The sequence below is a fragment of the Hyperolius riggenbachi genome, chromosome 5 (genome assembly GCF_040937935.1).
Source record: "Hyperolius riggenbachi isolate aHypRig1 chromosome 5, aHypRig1.pri, whole genome shotgun sequence".
NCBI classification, from domain to species: Eukaryota; Metazoa; Chordata; class Amphibia; order Anura; family Hyperoliidae; genus Hyperolius; species Hyperolius riggenbachi.
Window position 1 is genome coordinate 50,112,084 of NC_090650.1, and position 25,797 is coordinate 50,137,880.

At 44.3% G+C, this 25,797-nt stretch overlaps 1 protein-coding gene and 1 long non-coding RNA gene across 4 annotated transcripts in view; one reads left to right on the forward strand and one right to left on the reverse strand.

The window, feature by feature from the left end:
- Positions 1-696, forward strand: part of LOC137519607 (uncharacterized) — a 63,974-nt gene extending 63,278 nt beyond the window's left edge. Inside the window, exon 3 of the long non-coding RNA XR_011021030.1 lies at positions 649-696. This is a non-coding gene — a long non-coding RNA (uncharacterized lncRNA). The remainder of the gene's footprint in view (positions 1-648) is intronic.
- Positions 697-20,905: 20,209 nt separating this feature from the next.
- Positions 20,906-25,797, reverse strand: part of PRTFDC1 (phosphoribosyl transferase domain containing 1) — a 514,552-nt gene continuing 509,660 nt past the window's right edge. For all 3 annotated transcript variants that reach the window (XM_068235653.1, XM_068235651.1, XM_068235650.1), the window contains exon 10: positions 20,906-21,107. In XM_068235653.1, the coding sequence (XP_068091754.1) occupies positions 21,060-21,107 (48 nt within the window). In that variant the 3' untranslated portion in view covers positions 20,906-21,059. The remainder of the gene's footprint in view (positions 21,108-25,797) is intronic.

Here is a 25,797-nt window from a genome sequence, read left to right on the forward strand (position 1 = left end):
GGGAAAACAAGAGGTGGGGAAATATACAATCATACCTAGAGGCAGTGGTTTTTTACGATATCTAGTAGGAGTGCAACTTGCCTTAGGTCAAAGGGGGAATGGCCTAAGGTAGAGCGTATGCTTGTCAGGAAAAGTGAGTTTTGAAGGCGCAATCAAAGGTTGGAGAGTGATGGATGTGTTGTGGAAGGGCATTCCAGAGGAGGGGTGAAGCATGTGTGAAATCTTGTATACGTGAATGTGAGGAGGTAATTCTAGAGAAGGACAAAAGAAGGTCATATGCAGATCTGAGATCATTATCTCATTAACCATTTTAATTACTATATTATTGTGAAACTAGAGAAATATGTTTTTATTATTAACTTTCATATTTTCCTGAATAGTTTATTTAATTTTCACCTTTTCTCTGCTCTGTGTTCTCCCTTTTATAACTTTCCAAATGGCTAATTGCCGGTTACCGACATCACCAAGCTGCAGGTAACATACCGAACATGTCACCTGTTCTACCAAATGTTCTAAATTGTGAATTTACATGTATTGAGGTATTTACCTCACAAGTCGGTAATTTCAGTCTTCCATGTGGTAACAGCAATTGGCATTTCACAAAATGTTTAGCAAAATCAGTTGTTTCTGCTTTACCATTCTTTATAGGCAACGGGGAGAAATAGGCAGCGCATCCTAAGACCAGGCCGCATCGGAATGACTACCAACAGAGGCATGCAGAGCCCCCTAGAGACAACATACACAACTTGTATTCAAAACAGATGCTACAATTATGCACTAAAGCCCAAACCTCTAATAGAAATGGAATGCAAACATAAATATCAAATGGAAGCAGCTAGCCATAAGGTAAACTTACATTTTTTTAGAAAGGAGGGACAGGGGGCAAAGCTTCCCAAAGCAGGCTGCATCTGAATGACTACCAGCATAGGTGTGAATGGATGTGCAAAGTCTAATTATTTATGTCCAGGATACACATCTTGCGTTCAAAACAGATGCACCAAATTAACATTAACCTCGTTAGCGGTAATCGCGAGTCCAGCTTGGGGTAGAAAAAGCAAGCCAGGTGCGGTAACCCCGAGCGTGACTTGTGGTTGCCACCAGGAGGTTTAGGCAGAGCAATGAGCGCAGTGGGCATTTTCACTTACCTGCCCTGGGATCCAGACGCTGCCAGCCATTCTCCTTCCTGTTCTCGCACGCTCTGCTTCCCTCTGGTGAGATTGCCGTTTGTCATCATAACGACAGATGGCAATCTCACTGCAGGGTTACAGCGCCACCTGGAGGATGGAGGGAAAACTGCAGCGCTGGGTCCCAGGGAGGTAAGTGCTGGGGCTGTTGCAGATCTCCCTAGCAGCAGGATTTTTCCCCCAGTTTTATGCCAAAAAATTGCACCACTTTTAGATCCTAAAATCCGGAAAGAACCATAATGTCAAGGGGGTTAAAGGACAACCTTAGTTTCTGCTTTACCGAATGTGGTAATGCTTAGTGAATTGAAGCCAGTTTGTCTTCCATTATCATGCCTTCTGCTGTAATGCTCTCTCTCCCCCCCCCCCCCCCTTCCCCAGCATTGTTCAACTCATATTGTGGAGCAAAAATCCAGCATGGCCCATTGCAGAAGGCATAGCTTCAAAGGGCGGGGTCGTCTGTAAAGACATGAGACCGTCACCTGAAATAATCACAGTCAACAGACCTTTGTCTGCATGAGTTTTCAATCTATGCTTCTCAGCAACCAATAATGTTTCATGTAAACACTGATTACAGCCTCCTCATTCTTGGAACAATACGTCTTTACTGGGATATCCAAACATCTCTCCTCGACCTCGTGTTTGTCAGGGAGATCCAGTTACAATACAAACTGGATTTTATTCACAGTAGCCCTCTGTCCTCTCCGCTAAACTCAGTAATTGGTGGAGATGAACTCTCGGGGCAGGAACAATTCTTATTGAAGTATAATACGTACTTTCCTTCAACTCTGCTACAGTTTTTTTTTTGTAATAGTTCATGACACAAGCCAGATGCTCTGCTCTATTGGATTAATTTTACATCTCATCCAAAAATTGGTGGGCTGTGACTTTCTCAAGCAGTCCAGAAAACCCATTACTGTGAGTTCCTGTCCAAGTGTTTGTGTTGGTTGATCACTATCCCTCGCTGATTCATAAGATGAAGGGAGTGGTCCGAAACTATTGTCCAGCAGAAAAGGAGATCTGAGCGGAAATAACTGTAGATCAGCTGGCAACCACGTTTAAATCTGCAGCTGCGCGGATAACGAATTATCTTTGTCATATTTGCTCAGTGAGGAAGAAAACTATTTAAAGTGTAACTTCAGTCACAGAAATAAGCAAATACAGCTTTTAAAGTGTACCTGAGATGGGGCAGAAGAAAAACTTTATACATACCTGGGGCTTCCTCCAGCCCCCTCCAGCCTGATCGATCCCTTGTCAGTCCGCAATTGGCCCTGATGAGTAGTCCAGTCCGGACCAGTCGGAGCATGCGCAGTTTGGCCGCGCATGCTTCCCCATTGCGCTCCCGTAACCGGGAGCTTTCTGTGCCTGAGCAAGCACAGAATGCCCCCAGTGACAGGAGCACGATGGGGGCGTGCTTGTGGCCAAGCCGAGCATGTGCATTTGACCCCACACTGGCGGACTTACCAAAGCCGATTGCGGACAAACAACTCCTGTCCCATCCCAGCTTTAATGCAGGGCTGTTTCTGGCCATTTTGGTTCCCTAGGCAAGAGATCTTTTGTCGCCCATCCCCCAATTACGACCCCCCTCCCCCCCCCCTTCAAATTTTGCAAACAGAAAGATTGTAGCCAACATTATTTAGCTGTTCTAAAAATCCACAAGAACTTGCAGTTGTTGTAAAAGAATTCTATTAAACACAGTGTACAGTATCTACTGCTTTCTGCAAAATGAGGAGCAAGCAATTGGTCACTACTGAATTTTTTACCTGTTCACAGTGGGGTGTTTGCTGCTTCTACTCCACCTACTCTCTCCATAGGGCAGTACATGCAGGTTAGCCAAGCCGAGTTTGCATGGGCTGTCACAGGATTGGCCTGAAAACTATCGGTCAAAATTATATAATGATCATCATTTCATCTAGGTAAGGTAAAGTCTATACAGGCTTAACATCTGTTCTGGATAGGCACCTTGGTGGACAGGAAGAGTAAGACTGTAGTTCCAATGTCGGTCAACAGGTGGTGTGTTCTCACTTGATCATATGTATTTTCTAAGGTTGACAGAGCCAAAGCACCCTCATGTATTTTACCATATATATCAGTGGGAACATTAGAGAAAACCCCTACCCTGCTCCCTGTTTCATTCTTAACTGCTCAGCCTGCTTGTTATCAGCACTGATAAAATGCCCCACTGAGCTTTCAGTCTGGCTTTGCTATAATGACTCAGCTATAATGATTCCTGAGCAGAGCCAGAAGGGGGCAGGCTTGGGCTTGAAAAGACATCAGAGAAGACAGACTCAGCTATAATGATTCCTGAGCAAAGCCAGACTGAATGCTCAGTGGGGAGAGCAGGGTAGTGGTTTTCTCTAATGTTCCCATTGATATATATGGTAAAATACATGAGGGTGCGTCATGTCTGGTTCACTTACCCAGGGAACATGAGTGGTGCACTGGACACCAGGATTATATTGCAGGAAACAGTGAAGGCCAAGCAGCTGAGGAATGGTCTTGGCTATGGTCTAGTTAGCCAAATGCCAAAAACATTAGTTATATCAAGTAGTAAACACTGCAGCCGGAGTTGGTTGCCATAGAGTCCCTGTCGGTATGTAGCAGCTTTTATATCACCTTTGGGAGACATGGTGGCCGTTCTCATGTGAGGCTGCTGCATAGACGGTGGTGTGCCGGAGGTTCGGTTGAAGTCAGTTGGCTGACTCGGTATAACTTTTTTGGCATTTGGCTGACTAGGCTACAAGAAAGCAAGGAACATTTCCTGATGTTGGCTGTACACTAAAGGTGGCCATACATCAGGTGACTTGGCGGACCATCGACCATCTGGTTTGATTATTATAATCGGAATGGGATGAGAATCGGTGCTGCCAAGTGCATGGCTGATTCACGATGCAACAATTTTGTAGCCGAAATTGGTCGGACATGCTGCAAGATGTCAGGCCGGCTTGCTCGATTGGTACAGAATATACTGTCCTGTAACTTAACTGTCCCTCAGATCTAATCCCTGCCATAGTCATATGTCTATGTATGTATTGTGTAGTGTGAGTATCGTAGTCTCGGGCCAATTTAGGGAGAAACCAATTAATTATCTGTATGTTTTTGGAATGTGAGAGGACACTACAGTGCCTGGAGGAAACCCAATCAGACACGAAAAGAACATACAAACTCCTTGCAGATAGTGCCCTGACTGGGATTTGAACTGGGGATCCAGCACTGCAAGGCAAGAGAGCTAACCACTACGGGGTTACCTGAGGCCTAGGGTTGAGAAGAGTAGGCTGAAGTCATGACCATAGCAGGTTTAATATTAGTCCCAAGGCTATGTGTTTTATTTTTTAGTAGTCGTGTAATTAGTTTTAAATAACGCTGCCGGCTTAATGGAGAAATAAATTAGCAGCAAATTGGGCAGAATAGATTTTGCATGAAGTCATCTACATGTGATGTGTCAGTCCTGGATCCATCATCTGCGTTATATACTTAATGTACCTCCCTGTGAAAGGCTTTTCAATGTCACATCTCTCTGTGGTGCCAGTCAGGGGATGGCTGACTTATTAGATCATGGCTTAGATGGGTGGAATGGCAGCCTAACGACTAACGCTGACTATAGGCAGGTGTGACCCAACAAACAATCATTCATAGCCATTGAAAATGAATCAGATTGCCCATCTGTACAGGTTAAAGGGAATCTGAAGTGAAAAGAAACTTATGAGGTAATGATTTGTATGTGTAGTCCAGCTAAGAAATAAAACATTAGTAACACAGATCTGAGTCTCATATTGTTTCCAGTCAGGGCCGTGGCTACCATAGGAAAAAATGGGCAATTGCCCCAGAGCCTGTAGGGGCCCCCAAGGTGTCCCTCCCCCATCTTAACTGTTGCTCCCCAGGGACTCTGCAGAGTCTGTTAAGTTGGGAGTTGATTGGGGGAGGTTCAGTAGCCAGCTCAGGGGCCTAGGAGGGAAATTTGGCTGCAACAAAGGGCCTCTAATGACGCTTTTTGGTCGGCGCTGTCTGTTGGAGGGCCCCCAGGCTAATTTTGCCCTAGGGCCCAATTGTTACTTGAACCGCCCTGTTTCCAGTACAGGAAGAGTTAAGAAACTTCACTTGTTTTCTATGCAAAAAGAGTTTCTAAGAGCCCTCCGAGCGAGTTCGGGGTATGGTGCTGTTTTCTGAAGCATTTATCTCAACCTCTCTCACTGTTTCTCGTTTGTTTGAGGTTTTACTGCAGGAAAGTTGAAAGGGTCATTAGCTCTGCACTGTTTCATAGTTTAATGAGTGTAGTTTGTAAACTGCAAATATTAGAGAATGATGCAATGTTATAAAAATAAAGCTATATAACTGAAAATAAAAATTTGAGACTCTTTTCTTTGCTACTAATGTTCTATTAATTATCGTACTGCACATACCATTCATTATATCATAGGCTTTTTTTCCGCTTCAGTGTCACTTCAAAAACATGACTAAACTTATAGATATATTAAATTGGCCTCAGTGAGAAATGACTGATTATGTCCTCCCTTTAGATCTCAGAACCCTCACATTATTTATCTATTGTTACAAACCCTTCTACTCATCAGTATGCGAGGTATACTGTACACTAGTACCGCTATGTGTACAGCCTGTAGCTCTGATGATAGCCTTTATATGTCCCTCCCTCCACCCTGCAACCAGTGGAGTAACCACAATACATGGCCCCTCCCACCAGTAAAACTTTGATGACCCCTCCCCCCCAATCTTCACTCCCTCTCCCTTGCTTCCCCTTCTTGACCTTCACGGCCTTGGGGCCCATCTCACAAAGGCTATAAAACAAGTATGGCCTTTGTGATCTTCACACTCATAACCACTGTAGCCACAAAAACACCTGATCTTAAAGAGTATCTGTAACTTTAAAAAGTACCCCTGGGAGGTACTTATCTCAGGAGAGGGAAGCCTCTGGATCCTATCAAGGCTTCCCGCATCCTGGTCCATCCCACGGTGGTCTCGCTTGGCTGCTCCGAACAGCGGCAATGTAAATATTTACCTTCTCGGTTCGGAATCAGGCGGAAATAGCCGATCCCAGTCAGGTCCGTTCTACTGCGCCTGCGGGAATGGTAAATTTTGCCAGTGCCAAAGCCTGATAAATTGTGGGCTGTGACTTACGAGGGGCACAGCGAGATCACCGTGGGATGGAGGAGGACGGGGAAGTCTTGTTGGGATCCAGAGGCTTCCCCCTCCCGAGGTAAGTGCCCCCTCAAGGGCATTTTTTAAAGTTACAAAGTCTTTTACAAAGTCTTTGTAAGTATAGTCCACTGTATCGGAGGAAGGGAAGGTTAGTAGTTGGGTTCCCACAGCTCTGGGTCCCCTTGCAATAGCAGGGACTGCTCCACTCTAGTTACACCCCTGCCTGTAACCCCCACGGCTGCCCATCAGCTTTATAGGTTTATCATTGTTCAACATGGTAGCGTGTTGATCAGCCTGCCCATAAGAGGGTGGTAAATCCTGCCTTGGTCAGTTTGTTGCCCAAAGTAAATTTCTCCTGCAACGAGTAGCATGTTCATGTGATAAAGTACAGCAGAAGCAAGAAACACTAGGGGGAGGTGTCTGCCGTTATGAACTTACAATCTAGAGGGTAGTGGGGTGGAGACACTAGGGGAGGAGACAAAGGGGTTAGCAAATGAGGGAAAAAGCTTCCAATAATAATTATGACAAATTATAAGCTTTTCTGAAAAGGTGTGTTTTACAAGTACTTTTTTGAAGGTTTCCAGGCTCAGAACATGACGGACTGGCTGTGGGAGAGAGTTCCAAAGGAGAGGTGACGATTGTGAAAAGTCCTGGATGTGGGAGTGAGAGTTGACCAGGCTGGACGACAAGAGGGTTTCACGGAGGAGTGAAGGTTGAAGGAGGGATGGTATATGTGGGGTCACTTGTAAGGGGAAACTAAAGGCTGCTACACACAATAGAGTGTCCTCGGCTGAGGTGACCAATTGGGGCTCTCTTCCAAGGATCTGGCGTGCGTTGCCAAAGATGTGTCCCCACAAGATCTCTGCCATGTGCATTGTTCTCCTACTTACCCTGGCTACTGGATCCCACTCCGTCACGTGCTGCACTATCGACCCTCCTCCCCTCTCCATGACAAACAGAACACCTGACCTTGAGGCCGGTTTCAGACTGCAGATTGGCCGCACCGCACTGCCAAAAACAGGCCTTCAAGGATTACCGCATTAATATGTGGTAATCCCCTTCTGGCTGACTGTGACAGCCAAACAATAAGTGATACTCACTTGTGCTGACTTCCTGTTTTGCAAATACACTTCTGCGCAATGCCACCGCGTACATGTTTTTTAAATCCCTGCCTCGCCTTAGACTTACATGACTTCCGGTCCACCGCCTGTCGGCACAGAACCGTGCGGTAATGCAGACCTGTCCTTGTGGATGCGGCGGAAACGTCACTATCGCACTGCGTTCGTATGAACGGCCCCATAGACATTAATTGGACGGCGGTGAGGTGCAGTAAACCCCCCCTGAAATGTTGCCTTAGGGATAAATTCTTGATCCTTGCTGGTGATAATCACTCTGCATGTGTATGTACCCTTCCTTATAGCTTTTGTTCACATTTTCAGGTACATTTTAACTCTCTGTAAGTCTGCCTGGCTTGCTGCCCTGAATTCAGCTTTGAATTACATTTTCCCAACACCGCTTATTTTGAGGCTGTGATATCAAACCACCTTCACAAACGCAAACTGTGATGGCAAAAAATAGATGTTCCGAGAGCTTCCCACACAAAGTGACAACGCCATTCTTCACAGCCTCGGGAGCCACCTTTATCTCCTGCTCATTTACAATTTACATCAATTCATTGCAAAATAAATCTGTATGGTAATGCATGGAGCTCTATGCAAGCCCCCTCGCATGCTACGTGGGAAGAGACCCATCTGCTTCGGGTTCATCACCTAGTCATGGAAATATTTGTATTAACTTATTTCTATTTCACTTTAAAAAATAAATGCATTTTCAAACAGGCCTCAAGCAGAGAGCGTATTCAGCATTTTGTTAATGAACCTCTCACTCATCACAGACTGATTTATCAGGACAGGTGCAAAGAAAACCAGAGCACAAGGAATGCAGTTGCCCACAGCAACAGTCAGAATTGCTTCATTCACCAGCTGATCCCTGATTGGTTGCCTGTTCAACTGCAGTCTCCTAAAGGATACCCGAGCTGGGGAAAAGGGGGAGTTTTTATAGATTTACTTACCTGGCGCTGGGGCTTTTTTTAGCCCCTGCAGTCCACCAGGTTCCTCGTTGTCCTCCTGTTTTGCTGGGTTGTGCTGCTGCCCATTTAGAAAGATCCCTGACCAGAACTGTGCATGCATGGTCTGTTCCACGCACCTCCTCAATCGTGCTTCTGTAGCCAGGAGCGTTGCAGGATCATCAATAAGGCAACCTAGGCAGGTGCCTGGGGCTCAGTGGTTGTCAAGGGGTCAAGATGTCCCCTTTTTAACCCCTTTCTAACTTCAGATTACCAAAAGGACCATTAGAGGGAGTCAAAGCTTACTACCATGCCTAGGGCACCATTTCATCTTAATTCATCTCTGGCCGGGAGCGTTCTGCGCATGCACAATTCCCAAAGACTTAAACTGCACAATGCGCAGAAAGCTCCTGCCCACAGGAGTATGATCATTGTTTCTCGTGTCCTGGACCGCAACTGTGCAGACAGCAAACATTTGGAGAAGGATAGAGACACACTTGAGGGGGTCAGAAAGACTCAGTCGGACCTGATTGACTTGGGAGGGGTGGGGGGTGGGGGGAACTGGAAGCAAATCTGAATTTTTTACCCGGTCTCTGTTTTTTCTTTAAAGTAGAAAAGGAGATAGTTCTGATTGGCTGCAATGAAGTACTGCAGTAGGCTCCTTTCACACTACAGTCATGTCACATCAGTCAAAATTGTGAATAAATAAGAAATAAATAAAAATGTTTCAAGCATGTAATGCTCCTTTAAACTCACCTGGGACAAGTAAAAGGTGTAGTCAATTAAATTATACCTGAAGGCAGATAAAAAGGAGAGACGTTCCCTTAGTCTTTGCATTGTGTGTCTGGGTGTGCCACACTAGGCATGGACAACAGAAAGAGGAGAAGAGAACGGTCTGAGGATTTGATCATTAAAATTGTGGGAAAATATCAACAATCTCAAGGTTACAAGTCCATCTCCAGAGATCTAGATTTGCCTTTGACCACAGTGCGCAACATTATCAAGAAGTTTGCAACCCATGGCACTGTAGCTAATCTTGAGTAAGCCAAAATCCTTCTGGGAAAACGTCTTGTGGACAGATGAGACCAAGATAGAGCTTTGTGGTAAAGCGCATCATTCTACTGTTTACCGAAAACGGAATGAGGCCTACAAAGAAAAGAAACCGTACCTACCGTGAAAAATGGTGGAGGTTCAATGATGTTTTGGAGTTGTTTTGCTGCCTCTGGCACTTGCTGCCTTAAATGTGTGCCTGGCATCATGAAATCTGAGGATTACAAAAGGATTTTGGGTCGCACTGTGTAGCCTAGTGTCAAAAAGCTGGGTTTGCATCTGAGATCTAGGGTCTTCAAGCAGGACAATGTCCCCAAACATGCGTCAAAAACACCCATAAATGTATGGCAACAAAGCGCTGGAGAGTTCTGCAGTGGCCAGCAATGAGTCCAGATCTAAATCCCATTGAACCCCTGTGGAGAGATCTTAAAATTGCTGTTGGGAAAAGGCACCCTTCCTACCAGCTGCTTCTGATCACATGATCAAAAATCTAACATAGGATTTTAGCTGTAGAAACTACATCTGACTCAAAAAAGGAAGCTTGACTTTGAGCACCCTGATTGCCAGGCTCATTTGGGAATTTTAGATCTGTGTCCAGAAATGGCCTTGAACATGGAGCACAATGTTGCCCTTACACAGCTCAGGGTTCTCAGTGACCTGTGTCTCTCCCAGAATTCACTGTTCCGCCTTTATGTAATCAGCAGGTACCCTTTAAAGAGGAACTCCAGTGAAAATAATGTAATAAAAAAAGTGCTTCATTTTTACAGTAATGATGTATAATGTTTGCTCAATAGTGTTTGCTCATTGTAAAATCTTTCCTCTCCCAGATTCACATTCTGACATTTATTACATGGTGACATTGTTACTGTGGGCAGATTATGTAGCTGGTCTGGCTTTAACAGACAGCTGTAAGCAGCTATTTCCTGTCTGAACATTGTTACATTGTGGCAGTTTGCCCAGAGTACCGTACGGTACCAGAGCCTCTTGTGGGAGGGGTTTCAGCACAAAATCAGTCATACAGCGCCCCCTGATGGTCTGTTTGTGAAAATCATTATTTTTCTCATGTAAAAGTGGGTATCAGCTACTGATTGGGATAAAGTTCAATTCTTGGTCGGAGTTTCTCTTTAAAAGAAAAATTGCTCCAAGTCTTCTATAATATGACTTCATGTTTCCAACCTCTTACAATGAAACAGGTCTGCCAAATCAGGAATCTAAGATGCAGGGAAACTTTTCAATTTCCGAGTCTGTTTGGAGCGGCTGCCTTGGTTACCGGACGTTTGCAGCTCAGTAACTGCGCTACGGTGTAAACCTGAAACAAGAAACCCCTTTTTTTTTCAATCTTCCACTACTGATGGAGGCTTCCAGATGTTAGACAACAAATACAGCAAACCCAGCAGTAGATTGTGAGTCACAGGGTGTAACCGTCATCACAGGGCTGAGGAGAGATATTAGATAAACTCAAGCATTCCAGGAGAAGCTCTTGATGCTCACACAAGCCACTCGGCGGCCATCTTGGCTTATTGTGCTTTATGCTTGGAAAGCATTTTTCATGAATACATGGAATCATTTTTCCACAGTTTCCGGCCAGGAAACTCTGTTCAGCAGCAATTTATAAAGTCCAGCTTGTAAAGCTCGGTATGTGCTTTGAATGCAAACCAGTAAATGGAAACCTGTGTGTGCATCGTGGTTAGTATGCATCCTGGGATAGATAGAGGCGAAACATTTGCCTGACTGCATCCCGGCCCATATACATGATATTTGCCTTTAGCTCTGTAGTATTTCTGATATTTTATATGCCGATTTGCAATTGGTTCTCTGTATGTTAGGCAGGGCTTACAGCAACTTTATGAAATTATTGTTACAGGGGGAGCATGGCTGTATATTTGTTTTTTAAGCTCATTTAACTTCCTTTTATCCTCTTGGCGCCTCCAATTCAATGGGTGTCTACGGCCGTGCCTAAATAGTGGGTGTCCAAATTTCCTGCTACCGATGAGGCAGCCGCAGTGTTACTTTCTCTATATATGTTACATACCAATGTATGTAACATATATAGAGAAAGTAACACTGCGGCTGCCTCACCGGTAGCAGGAAATTTGGACACCCACTATTTAGGCACGGCCGTAGACACCCATTGAAATGGAGGCGCCAAGAGGATAAAAGGAAGTTAAATGAGCTTAAAAAACAAATTCTTGGTAAACAGAGGAGGTAGTGGTGGACTGACCTCCTCCAAGGAGACACACAACGACTGTAGTAAAGACAGTCAATATATTTTATTTATGAGCTCCAAATATGCAACGCGTTTCGCAGGTTTGATCCCGCTTCATCAGGCAATAACAACGGAGCAATAGCATATGTGGTCAGTAGAAGAGCCAGGCACCTCTGTCTAGCTCTTCTGACCACATATGCTATCTGGGATCTATCACCCGAGGGCTCTCTCCTGCAGCGGCTGGCGCACTTCCTCCTCCATTCCCGAAGTCCCGGTCGTGTAATTACAGTACGAGGCTTGGTGACGTCACCAAGCCTCGTACTGTAACTGCACAGAGAATGAGACTTCGGCAATGGAGGAGGAAGTGCGCCAGCCGGCGCAGGAGAGAGCCCTCGGGTGAGTAGATCCCACCTCAAGGTGCTTCAGACGGGGGGCAGCAGATCAGGGGGCGGGTGAGGGAGGAGGGGGACACCCACAGGACGCCGCATAGAAAGGGGATTCCCCACCAAGACATCCGCCCGCATAGAGGGGGCATTCCCCCCCCGCTTAGAAAGGGGAGCCCCCACCCGGACATCCGCACACATAGAAGGGCGATTCCCCCACCTGGACATCCGCACGCATAGGCATAGAAGGGGTATCCCCCCCGCTTAGAAGGAGGAGCTCCCACCTGGCCAGGCCATCCGCACACATAGAAGGGGGATTCCCCCACCCACAAGCCTGGCTCACTATACATCTGCCTACCTATACATCTGGCTCACTAATCATCTGGCTCCCTATATACCTTGCTATATATCTGGGTCTTATACTCACCATTGGCATGCTGATCCCTCGTCGCATACCTCTGATAGCTTACCTAGTGCCTTCTTTCCATGTCCCTTGGCAGATTTTTCTTCTCCCTCGGCAATGACATGTCCCCCGCACAGCGTCATCAATATCTAAATGTAGACACTTTTTTTTATTGAATTCAATACAATAACCTATATTGATTTCAATACTAAAAAAAAATAATTACACAAAAAAAAAAAAAAAAAAAGCTTGAAAATTATTTGAAATTAATTGAACCACTTTTTGCACAGAAATCCTAGGGAAATTGAACGCCAGGGTGGTTAAGTGATAAAGATGCTAATCCTGCATTCAAAACTTTTTCTGCTGTTATGGTTTGGAGCTATCACATACCTTAGGAGCGCTGGCCCTTTAATTGCCATCAGCTGGCAAAACAGTTGCATGCTGGGGGGGGTCTTTTTGATTAGAACATATTCCTCCTTTTCCCTTTATTTCCCCCTCTTTCTAATGACATAAGGCAGTGCACTTCCTAGTATAGACTTCAGTGGGAGTGTCCAAAGACTCAGAGGAGGTACTCTGTGTCTACACAGAACAGTCTGGACAACGTGAACTTGATTGACAGCGGCGCTCTTCCAGGCACAGTATAGGAGGCCTGGCAAGACACCATGGGTGGATCCGGGCCGAGAGCGGAGCTGCGACATGGGACATGTCAGCTGCAAGGGGCTGGAGGATGCCCCAGGTAAGTAGATCAGGGGGGAAGTTTATATTGCCTGAGGACTCTTTTAAAGGGACTCAGAGTTGAAAAAAATAAAATGTTGTATCTGTTACGGCCAGAACTCGAAGTGTGGCCACTTCGGGTTTTGGCCGGCCAATGTGCGAAGTGGGCGCAGCGGCCAATGTTAGAAATGTAATGTTTACGCCGTCTCGCTGCGGCCAAATTTATTACAACTTGCTTAATTTAATGAAATATAGCCGGCGGCAATGTAATAGATGAAGCCGCTGGCTTTCGCACTGCCTCTCTCCTCCCCCGCCTCCCATACAATAAGTAGCAGCCGGGGACATGCAGCCGGAGAGTCGTTCGTCGCGGCAAGGGCAGCAGAGCAGGGAGGCTGCAGACATTGCTTCTGCCAGCATCCGCTCTGCAGGAACGGCAGGATTCCCCTGCCACGATGAACGACTCTCGGGACACGCGTGTCCCCGCCGGCTGCTACTTATTGTATGGGAGGCGGGGGGGGGGGCGATCGGGGAGAGGAGAGAGGCAGTGCGAAAGCCGGCGGCTTCATCTATTACATTGCCGCCGGCTAGATTTCATTAAATTAAGCAAGTTGTAATAAATTTGGTTTGCAGCGAGGTGGCGTAAACATAACATTTCTAACATTGGCCGCTGCGCCCACTTCGCACATTGGCTGGCCAGAACCCGAAGTGGCTGGCCAGAACGCGAAGTGGCCACACTTCGGGTTCTGGCCGTAACATATACATACCTGGGACTTCCTCGAGCCTCATCCGATTGGATCGCTCCCTGGCCACCGTCCTCCGCTGCCTGCAGCTTCGGGAACTGGGTCCCGTCACTTAAAGGGGAACTGAAGGGAGAGGTCTATGGAGACTGTCATGTTTATTTCCTTTTAAGCAATACCAGTTGCCTGGCAGCCCAAGTCAGATCTGACAAGACTAGCTGCATGCTTGTTTCTGGTTTTATTCAGATACTACTGCAGAGAAATAAACCAGCAGGGCTGCCAGGAAACTGGTATTGATTAAAAGGAAATAAACATGACAGCCTCCATATAAATCTCTCTTCAGGTCCCCTTTAAGTAGCTGCTGGAGAGATGCATAGAGGGCGCACTTCTGGGCAGACTGGCTCCAACTGACAGGACCCGGTTCCTGAAGCTGCAGGCAGCGGAGGACGGCGAGAAGAGAATTCTGTTCCTGGTGGGAACCATGTCTTTTGCCCACAGTTTAGACTAAATCCTAATGACATTTCTGCCCTTTACTTTTCTTTCTTTTCTCCTCCAATCGCTGAGTTACCTCAGCCTTGCTTGTAAACACTAGTGAGCAGGGGATCGGGTTTCAGATAGGCAGCCAGGCAGAGAAATAAATGGAAGAGGAGGAATATATTATAGATAAAAAGAACCACCAGCATGCAACAGTTTGGCACTGACTGCTAAAGGGCCAGTGTTCCTAAAGTATGTGATAACTCCAAATCATAACAGAAGAAAAAGTTTTAAAAGTTTTGAATGCAGGATTAGCATCTTTATCACTTAATACACTCAGACCAGTTGCTGCTGAAATTAGATTTTTATGGTGACAATCCCGCTTTAAAAAAAAGTCAGTAGTTCACGTATTTTATCGCTCCCTGCCCTCAGAAGTTGTATACTGCCAGGGAAACTTTTATGGCTGTAATTTGCTTTTCAGTGATAGTTACTATATTCCCAACAAGTCCGAAGCTGTCACTTTCATGCCTAGAAATTAACTCTTTCAGGCAGCAAAATAAAACAGCCTGGTTATTTATAGGTTTGTAATTTACAAAAACACGTACAGTGGTGTGAAAAACTATTTGCCCCTTCCTGATTTCTTATTCTTTTGCATGTTTGTCACACTTAAATGTTTCTGCTCATCAAAAACCGTCAACTATTAGTCAGAGATAACATAATTGAACACAAAATGCAGTTTTAAATGATGGTTTTTATTATTTAGTGAGAAAAAAAACTCAAAATCTACATGGCCCTGTGTGAAAAAGTGATTGCCCCCCTTGTTAAAAATAACTTAACTGCGGTTTATCACACCTGAGTTCAATTTCTGTAGTCACCCCCAGGTCTGATTACTGCCACACCTGTTTCAATCAAGAAATCACTTAAATAGGAGCTATCTGACACAGAGTAGACCAAAAGCACCTCAAAAGCTAGACATCATGCCAAGATCCAAAGAAATTCAGGAACAAATGAGAACAAAAGTACTGTAATTGAGATCTATTAGTCTGGTAAAGGTTATAAAGCCATTTCTAAAGCTTTGGGATTCCAGCGAACCACAGTGAGAGCCATTACCCACAAATGGCAAAAACATGGAACAGTGATAAACCTTCCCAGGAGTGGCCGGCCGACCAAAATTACCCCAAGAGCGCAGAGAAAACTCATCCGAGAGGCCACAAAAGACCCCAGGACAACATCTAAAGAACTGCAGGCCTCACTTGCCTCAATTAAGGTCAGTGTTCACGACTCCACCATAAGAAAGAGACTGGGCAAAAATGGCCTGCATCGCAGATATCCAAGGCGCAAACCACTTTTAAGCAAAAAGAACATTAAGGCTCGTCTCAATTTTGCTAAAAAAAATCTCAATGATTGCCAAGACTTTTGGGAAAATACCTTGTGGACCGACGAGACAAAAGTTGAACTTTTTGGAAGGTGCGTGTCCCGTTACATCTGGCGTAGAAGTAACACAGCATTTCAGCAAAAGAACATCATACCAACAGTAAAATATGGTGGTGGTAGTGTGATGGTCTGGGGTTGTTTTGCTGCTTCAGGACCTGGAAGGCTTGCTGTGATAGATGGAACCATGAATTCTACTGCCTACCAAAAAATCCTGAAGGAGAATGTCTGGCCATCTGTTCGTCAACTCAAGCTGAAGCGATCTTGGGTGCTGCAGCAGGACAATGACCCAAAATACACCAGCAAATCCACCTCAGAATGGCTGAAGAAAAACAAAATGAAGACTTTGGAGTGACTTAATCAAAGTCCTGACCTGAATCCTATTGAGATGTTGTGGCATGACCTTAAAAAGGTGGTTCATGCTAGAAACCCCTCAAATAAAGCTGAATTACAATTCTGCAAAGATGAGTGGGCTAAAATTTCTCCAGAGCGCTGTAAAAAGACTCGTTGCAAGTTATCGCAAACGCTTGATTGCAGTTATTGCTGCTAAGGGTGGCCCAACCAGTTATTAGGTTCAGGGGGCAATTTCTTTTTCACACAGGGCCATGTAGGTTTTGAGTTTTTTTTCTCACTAAATAATAAAAACCATCATTTAAAACTGTATTTTGTGTTCAATTATGTTATCTCTGACTAATAGCTAATGGTTTTTGATGAGCAGAAACATTTACGTGTGGCAAACATGCAAACGAATTAGAAATCAGGAAGGAGGCAAATAGTTTTTCACACCACTGTATATCTCACCATGTCACACATAGCCTCGAGTACACTTTAAGAGTTTTGTCCGGATGGAGTTTTCGGACTTGTGCTTTGCTGTCCAGAGATGGGTGATGGACGATGGCCTTTCTCACTGCCCTGCAGTCTACCCATGCGATGATCAGGGGGAGTCCTCACCACTGATGCATTCCCAGACTATGACATGCACAGGAACTTTTAAGAATATCTCCTTTGATCATCTGCTCCTCGGTGGACTCCTAGGCACCGGTTAAAGTTTCATTACTCATTGCTGATAGCCGACTTTCACAGCTGATCACCCAGCTGCAAACTCACAACAACAGCTCAGCGGTTTGTCAGTAACTCGCAGGTAACTCAATAAAAGGAAACATAAGACAGGCATGATGCGTTACTCCTACAATCAACAGGCCTATTTTCTCAAGCTTACTGTGTATTACCACTGCTGAAAGATTCTTTGTTCAGAAGATATTTCCTGTAAAGTAGAGCAAATACTCGATTCGTCTCTCGACATAGTGACCTCTGTCTGAACCTCTCCACAGAGGCCTGCAGGTAACACATGACCATAATAGCAAGGTTTAAAGGACAACTCAAATGAGAGCTATATGGAGGTGGCCATATTTGTTTCTTTTTAAACAATACCAGTTGCCTGGCAGCCATGCTGGTCTACTTAGCTGCAGTAGTGTCTGAATCACACCAGTAACAAGCATGCAGGTAATCCTTGTCAGATCTGACAAGGTCAGAAACAACTGATCTGCTGCATGCTTGTTCAGGGTCGATTGATAATATTATATTCAGAAAATCTGCAGGACAGCCAGGCAACTGGTATTGCTTAAAGTGAATCCAAGGTCAAAATAAACAGATGAGATAAACAATTGGATCTGTCCTCCTACTCCTAAAAACATTTTTTAGACATCGTGTGGTTTTATTTAATGTATAAACCGTTACAAAGTAGATATGTTTTATAGTCTCTGCTCAATTGCAGTGTCTCAAGCGTCCTAGAGCGAAAATACATGAACTATTGACCTTTGTATCTATCCCTTGCAGTTCAATAGCCCAGTTATCTGCTTAGGAAAGTGTTTTATAGCTGTGATTTATCAGTGAGGGACACTATAGCCTGACTGGGTCCCCACTAGAAAAACTGTCAGTTGCATAGCTGGATATTAACTCTTTGAGGCGGGGGGGGGGGGGGGGGAGCACAGCATATGTGTCTGTATTCTTCCAACTGCATACACACGTCTATCATCACATCCCGTTATTTTGGGTACACTTTAAAGAGACAGTGAAGCGAAAAAAAAACTATGATATGGTGATTTGTATGTGTAGTACAGCTAAGAAATAAAATAAAAAAAACATTAAGATCAGATACATCAGTCTAATTGTTTCCAGTACAGGAAGAGTTGATAAACTCCAGTTGTTATCTCTATGCAAACAAGCCATTAAGCTCTCCGACTAAGTTAGTCATGGAGAGGGCTGTTATCTGACTTTTATTATCTCAACTGTAAGATAACTGTTTACTTTTTCTCTGCTAGTGGAGAGGTCATTAGTTCACAGACTGCTCTGAAAGACTCATTTTGAATGCTGAGTGTTGTGTAATCTGCACATATTATAGAATGATGCAATGTTAGAAAAAACATTATATACCTGAAAATAGAAGTATGAGAATATTTTCTTTGCTGCTAATCTTCTAGTAATTATTCATAGTACACAACCAATTCACTATATATTTTTTTTTTTTCGCTTCAGTGTCTCTTTAAAAGGAAATAAATTTGGCAACCTCCATATTCCGCTCACTTCAGTTGTCCTTTAAAAGACACCCAAGGTGAAAATAAATGAATTAAATAATTTTATCTATCTTCCTTCTCCTAAAAATGACTTTAAGATATCCCAGTTATATTTTATGTTTAAAGGGAGCCTGAAGCGAGTAAAACTATTTAAAATAAACACATGACGTAGCTGCAAATTAATATTACATACTAACCTCCCTGTCTGTTCCTCTCAGAAGCTCACCATTTTCTTCTTACAGTGATCCCTTCCAGTTCTGACAAGATTTACCAGTTGCTGACAGTTATATATCAGCAGCTGTCAGTTACAACTGAATGTGCAAGGTAATGCGCTTTGAGTCCTATGGGAGAAAAGCGCTTTACAAAGGTTATTGTATTGTAATGTCCATGTTTCCCTATGGCTCAAGTGGTGATATTACAGTTTAACAGTGTGCTGACCAGGAAGCGGTTATGGAGTAATAGCCATTTTAAAAATGGAGGACGGAGAATTCCATTGATCCGAACACAGTGAATCCAGTGCAGGAGACTTAAACGCACAGGGAGTAACTTCGGTGCCGTCAGAAGACGGAGTTGAGGTTACTTTCAAGACACAATAATTCGGCTTCCAGCAATTGCTGGAAGCAAAATTATTTCATTCCCCACTATCCATGGCGGCCTGGAGGGGGAATAGTACTTAACACGGCCAGGACTTGTGCAGCAGCAGAATTAGCCATATACCGGCTGTATCCTGCGCCCAAGTCTCCCGCACCGATTCCTCTCGTACGCCATTGATCACAGTGGATAAATGGGAGAAGAGATAGAGATCGAGTAGGAGACTACACAGGAGGCAAGTATGACCTGTGTATGGTTATTTTGACTTTTTATTTTCAACTCAGGTTCTCTTTAAATCTACTTGATAAGTTTTAACAGTTTTATTGGTTTTGCTCAATGACACGTTCATTGAAGTATGCCAGACCTAAAATCTATGAACTATTGACCCTTTCTATCTCTTTCCTGCTCTCAGAAGCCATTTTCTGCTAGGAAAGTGTTTTATAGTTGGAATTTCTTATCAGCAAGGGTTACACTGTAGTCACTTTCTGTCTGAGTCAGCCACTTACATACCTAATATTTAACTCTTTTAGGCAGGAAAAAAAAAAAACAGCATAGTTATTTGTGTGCTTTTCACTGTATATACCCATGTCTATCTCATGTCACCTCCGGTATCCTTTAAGGAGTTATTGCTAATCTTGCCAGCCTAGACAATCAGCGCGGGCAGAGGGGTGCAAATGGGAAGGGCCAGGCGTCGCAGGCAGAAGCAGCACATGACTGAGGCTCTGCATAGCTTTGCACTACATTGGGCAGTGCATTAAATTCATTTTTTTGCAAAACGTTTACAAAAAAAAAAAAAAAAAAAAAAGTTGCTGCATCATTCCATATATCTTCATTGCAGTGTGTCCGGTGGATGAAATTCAGGTGTTGAACTCCATGGACCGGAAAGAGAAAAGAGGGAAGCCAAGAACACCAGAAGTGCCAACATAGTGTAGTATTTCTAGGTATAGAGATACAACTAATAAATAGTACATAAGAATGTGGGTTGCTAATAGGCAACCACAATATCGAGCATGTAGAGTATCTCGTCTGCATGCTGATATGATGTCTTCTTTCAGACCTGGTGGGTTGCAATCCAAACAAAACACCAAAAAGGACCACTGGATGAAATATCACAGGGGGTTTCCCTAGTAGGGGGAGGATATCTATAGGAGGTGGGAGGAGGCGCCCTAAATGTGTAAAGGACAGGATGTATATGAAATAAATATATTCAAGATATAGGATACAACCCGAGGAAGCGGGAGAGGCCCAGTGAAATGCGTCATCTTTTATTGGTGTCCAGTAAACATTTTCCTAGCCTCCACACCGAGGTAAGTTTTAATTTATTTATCCCATATTCAGTATATACTTGCATATAATCCGATCCGTGTATAAGCTGAGGTACCCACTCCTCCCTCAGAGACCAGGAAAAAGTAATTGACTCGTGTATAAGCCCCTCCACAGTAGCCAGATGTTCTCCTAGTACGTTAGCCTCCCTCATAGCCAGATGTGCCCCAGGATCATACAGCTGTGTCTCAAGAAGGCACTAGATGGCATCATAGATATGAGACACAGCGATTGCCACACAGGAAGAATCCCTGATCATTGCACCGCCGACACGTTGCTTGCACGCTCTGCTCCACAAGCCAGGTGACACTGGTAGTCTTGAGCAGCGCACTCTGCACACCATGTTGCAGGGGATGAGGGGCACGGACACAGCAGGGTGCAAGCTGGTAAGAGCAGGAACACTAGTACACAATCCTTCTGCTCCTCTGCCAGTAACAAAACCTGCTCCACCATCTGTTTTTCTCCACTGACTCACATATAAGCCGAGGGGGTAACTTTTCAGCACATTTTTATGCTGAAAAATTAGGCTTATACGCGAGTATATACAGTACATCCTGTCCTTCGCACTTTTGGGGTGCCTCCTTGGGTCACTTGGCAGCAAAAACCAATAACCAAAAGGCTTAGATGAGTGAACATTTATTACATCCAGAATAACCGAGCTCAATTTCATCAGGAAATCATCCGTTAAAATAGTTCATACAAAAGTTGCTTTAGATACAAAGTCGTCTTTCTTTCTTCTGTCAACTGGAATAATTGTTACACTTCATACTTCTTTTACACTTTGTACTTTTCTTTGCCTTTTTCGCTGATGAGACATATATGCTGAAAAAAACAATAGCAAAAGGTTTCTTTATAAATACTCCATGATTTTAATTTTAAAACAAAAGCCCAATCCCAAACTCCACAAAGCAAATAAACAGTAGTGTTTATGTCATTTACATCATTTGTCCACAGGCTTCAGATTTAGAAATTGATAAGTAGGTAACCACCACATGGCAAGGGTGTCAGCGTATCCCCGGCAATCTGCAAAATGTACAGCACAAACAGGGTGTGGCTGAATTATTACATAAGGTGGCCATACATCAGGCAACTTGGTGGCAGACTGATCACCTGATTCGATTATTTTAGTTGGATAGGATAAAAATCGGTACTGCTAAGAGCATGCCCGATTGCCGGTGCGACCACATTTTTGGTCTGAAATTGGTCGCATGAATCAGTTGGACATGCTGCAAGATGTAGGGCCGACACGCTTGATCGGGAGTGTGACGGTAATGGCGTGTGATATCGGGACAAGCAATTAATCCAACTGAAACCTCCGGCACTGCCCCTCTAGTGTAAAATGTGGTGCCTAGTGCCCTGTGCACATATACACGTCCCATGTGGTTGCCGGTGTATACGAGGGAACATGTGTGACATCACACATGTGCCCACCTATGCAGCGGCAACCATGTGGTGAGTGTGTACGTGGACAGAAAACCGAGCCATCGGCGGACACCGGCAGGTAAAATATACTGCACGGAGCACATTGTCCATTGAGGGGGGCCAGCGAGGCAGCGGATGCGGTGTCACAAGGCCGATTGCCGAGAGATTTCATGCTGAAATTGATTAGGAATCGGCCTGTGGTGTATGGGCAGGCATCAGCTCTCTCTCCGAACAGATTCAATCAGAGAGGGATCTGCCTCTTGGTCGATCTGCTGATACATCGTCTGATGTATGGGCACCTTTAGACAGGGTTCACACTTATTAAAATTTGCATGCAAACATGCAATGTAGTCAGTGGAGGATCACACTTGAGTTTGCGCATGCGCGGAAAGGACCCTTACATCTTGCAGCATACATTCACACTTCACATACCAATTCCCATAAACTTTCCCACATTTACATTTGGGGGGTAAAGCAGCCGGGGGTTCCATCACTGTCTTTGGTTGTTGCGATATCACATGCAGGTATTCCCACGCAACCGATTAACCACATCGGTACGAGATTTCGCAGCATCCTTGATTGATACATTTGACTGATCTCGGTACGAAAAACTGTCAAATCGTTGATAAGGGGTTGGCCGATGGCCAATCAGACCGCAAAATCTATAGATGTATGACCAGCATTAGTCTTGACTAGGGATGATCACAGATATGCAATTTTTCCAAGTTGATGCAAATGTATGCAAAAGTATGTAGCTTGAAAATGAACGAATAAGTTTAAACCTGGGTTTAAATGGATTGGTCCATTTTCAAACTGCATATATTTGCATAAAAATGTGCATAATTTTGGAACAATTTGCATCTCATTGATCATCCCTAGTCTTGACACAAAAAGAAGATGCGGATAAATTTATTTATTTCGATCTGGGAGTATATGGCGTTTTCAGTACCAGAATCGCTGTGTTCAGCACATTAGAAGCCAGGGAAAACAGCTTTTAAAGATTCATTTATACTCGGTAAGTAATATTACTAGTGGGTCGTTTTTTTCCAACAGTTTCCCCCTAAGGTTTTCTTTGAAACATTGTTGAAATGCTTTAAAGTGGACCTGAACTCTTGCACAGAACAGGTGGAAAACAGAAAGAAATGCACCCTGTATGTATTTAGAGAGTTTAGCCTGTCTAATTCCCCCTCATCTGTCACTAATCACAAGCTGTAATTTGATCACTCAGCTGTGTCAGCTGACTGCCACAGCAGAGCAGCTAATTGGTAAACACAGAACAACAATATGTCTGCTTCCATGAAAGCAGGAAGTAGACACTGCAGATTTATTGCAGGTTTTATATCAGCTGTAACAAAGAAATACAATATTTTTCTTTAAAGGTGATTATGCTATTGCGTAGCTTTTAGAGCAGAGAGGAAGTTTGAGTTCAGGTCCGCTTTAATAATACTTCAATCTGATCAATAGATTTTAATTGTATTTGAAAACACCGGTGTTAAACTGACTTGCGCAGTCCAGATAAAGAAATGAGCCACAACTAGTGCTGTACTCTGTTATGTGGCAACAAGTGCTGCACAGAGAAGGAAAGTGGTGCAGACTGACAAGAGAGATAAAGAGGAAGACTTTAGAAGCAGCGGAATATATACCGTATATACCACACCTAGGTTTAGGCTGCTTACACACGAAGACGTTACAGGCGCACGTTAGTACAGCCTGTAACGCTCCCCCAACGCACAGCAATGTAACACAAGTGGGCTGTTCACACAGCCCACGTTGCGTTACATGTAACGCTGCACGTTCTGTGCAAAGTGCAGAATGCTACGGCGTTGGAGCGGCTATAGCCGCGTTAGACTGTTTGCACATGCGCAGTGGGGGGCGGAGAGGAGGCGGGGAGAGTCAGCTACAGTAGCCGCGCACATGGCTACTTAATATTCACTGCACTGGCGGCAGCTGATTGGCCGGCGGGACCACGTGATGCGGAGTGTCTCGCTCCGCATCACGTGGTCCCGCCGGCCAATCAGCGCCACTCTGGGAGACATTATAGGAATCGAGCCGCCTAACGCGGCTCACTCTACCGTCGGCTCTTGCAGCACCATACGTTGTGTTAGGTGCACGTTATGCGACCTTAACGTAGCACCTAACGCAACGTCTTGGTGTGCAAGTAGCCTTAGAGGACAAAAACCAGTGGAAAAAAAATATATACTAAACCAGGTGCATTCATGGTAAAGGGGCATTTTGTGGATTATGACTCCTGTGTATCTCATGCCCCCTTGTGTCTGCCTCTGTCCTCCTCCACGCCCCTGTGTCCTCCTCTGCATGGACACAGTACAGGGAGTCCCTGACATTGCCGGCGGGTTGGAGGTTTGTATTGGCAGGTGTTCACAAGTCAGGAACTCCCTGCATTTGGACTATAAGACGCAGTGACTTTTTCCCCCACACTTGGGGGAGAAAAAGTGAGTCTTATAGTCCAAAAAATGCAGCGTTTATTTATTTATTTTTAATAGTGAGGGAATGTGTTAGAACCCTTTGTCAGTTCTTTTTCAAAAAAAAATAAAAAATGTTTGTGTGCCCCCAACAGGAGAGATTTACTCCGCTTCCTGTCCCTTGCAAGGGTTGGAACTGTGGAGGAACATGTTCCAGCGAGAACTGCCAAAGGCGAGATTTTTCCCTACTGTTGAGAAGATATCCTCCAACTTCCTGTCACGTCTCTGGAACAGGAAGTGGAAAGAGTTCTCCATAACTACACAGACAGCAACACAAACTTTTGTCCTCAATGGCCAAAAGAAATAAAGTTGTTTTAATGGGGGATTCAGGTTGACTGATCTCAAGCCAATAAACTGCAAAATGATTGGCCGATAGGAGTCGCTGCACTTTGCATATTATTATTGTGGGGTGTGATTGGATCATCCAGAATAGATTAGTAAAACCTTATTCCATTCGCAGGTTTATGCAAATGCAAAGCAAATATCCACTGTACAATAGAAAATTAAATCCAACACCTTGTGGTGATTATTAAATCAGTAACGAGTTATTGACTTAATCTTCCCACTTGCGTTTGGTTTCCAAGGCGATCCTCGGATGTCTTCACTCTCTGTCCTAATTACTGGAATCATTTTAACACACAGATTGCAGCAATGGATTATTTTTATCCCTTGTGCTTTGTACTTCTGAAGCCGAGTGGGAATGGGGCATCCATGCCAGAGGCAGGAGCTACAATGTGGCCATTATCTATAGTCTATAGCATAACAGCACTTCTAAAGAACCTAAACTTCTATCACATATCCACAAATTGTAGACCTTTTTACCTCAACTAAACAGGGAAAATTCCGACAGCATTCAGAAGAAAAACTAATTTAAAAGGACAAGGGAAAGAAGAATATGGAGGCTGCCATATTTATTTCCTTTTAAAGAATACCAGTTGTCTGACAGCCCTGCTGCTCTAATTTGGCTGCAGTAGTGTCTGAATCACACCAGAAACAAGCATGCAGCTTATCTTGTCAGATCGGACAATAATGTCAGAAAAACCTAATCTGCTGCATGCTTGTTCAGGGTCTATGGCTAAACGTATTAGAGGCAGAGGTTCAGCAGGATAGCCAGGCAGCTGGTATTGCTTAAAAAAAATAAATAAATGTGGCAGCCTCATAGGCTACAATCTTCTCAGAGGGATTCCATCTGTGCCTGCCCCTTTGTAGTCAAAAAAAAAAAGGGTGATGCACCATCAGGGCTGTGGAGTACAAAAATCATCCAACTCCTTAGTTTATGAAATCACCGACTCCAGGTATCCAAAATTGTTCCAAATCCGACTCCAACTCCACAGCCCTGTGCAATATTCTTTGCAGCTCCACCCACAGTGCCCAAAACCCACTGACCATTCTTTTTTTTTTTCATGTGAATAAAATTTTAGAAGCAGTTAATTATTGGTGTCAGATGTTTGGAGGGTTGGACTAGTTAACCGATGAAACACTGGGGAATCATTGATAACAGTGGAGTAGGGATCACCATAGCACCCAAAGTGGTTGCTGTGGAGGGGCCTGTAGCCGAAGGTGCCAGCAATAAGCACGTCTGCCATGGGCCTCTGTGAAGCCTGAACTTC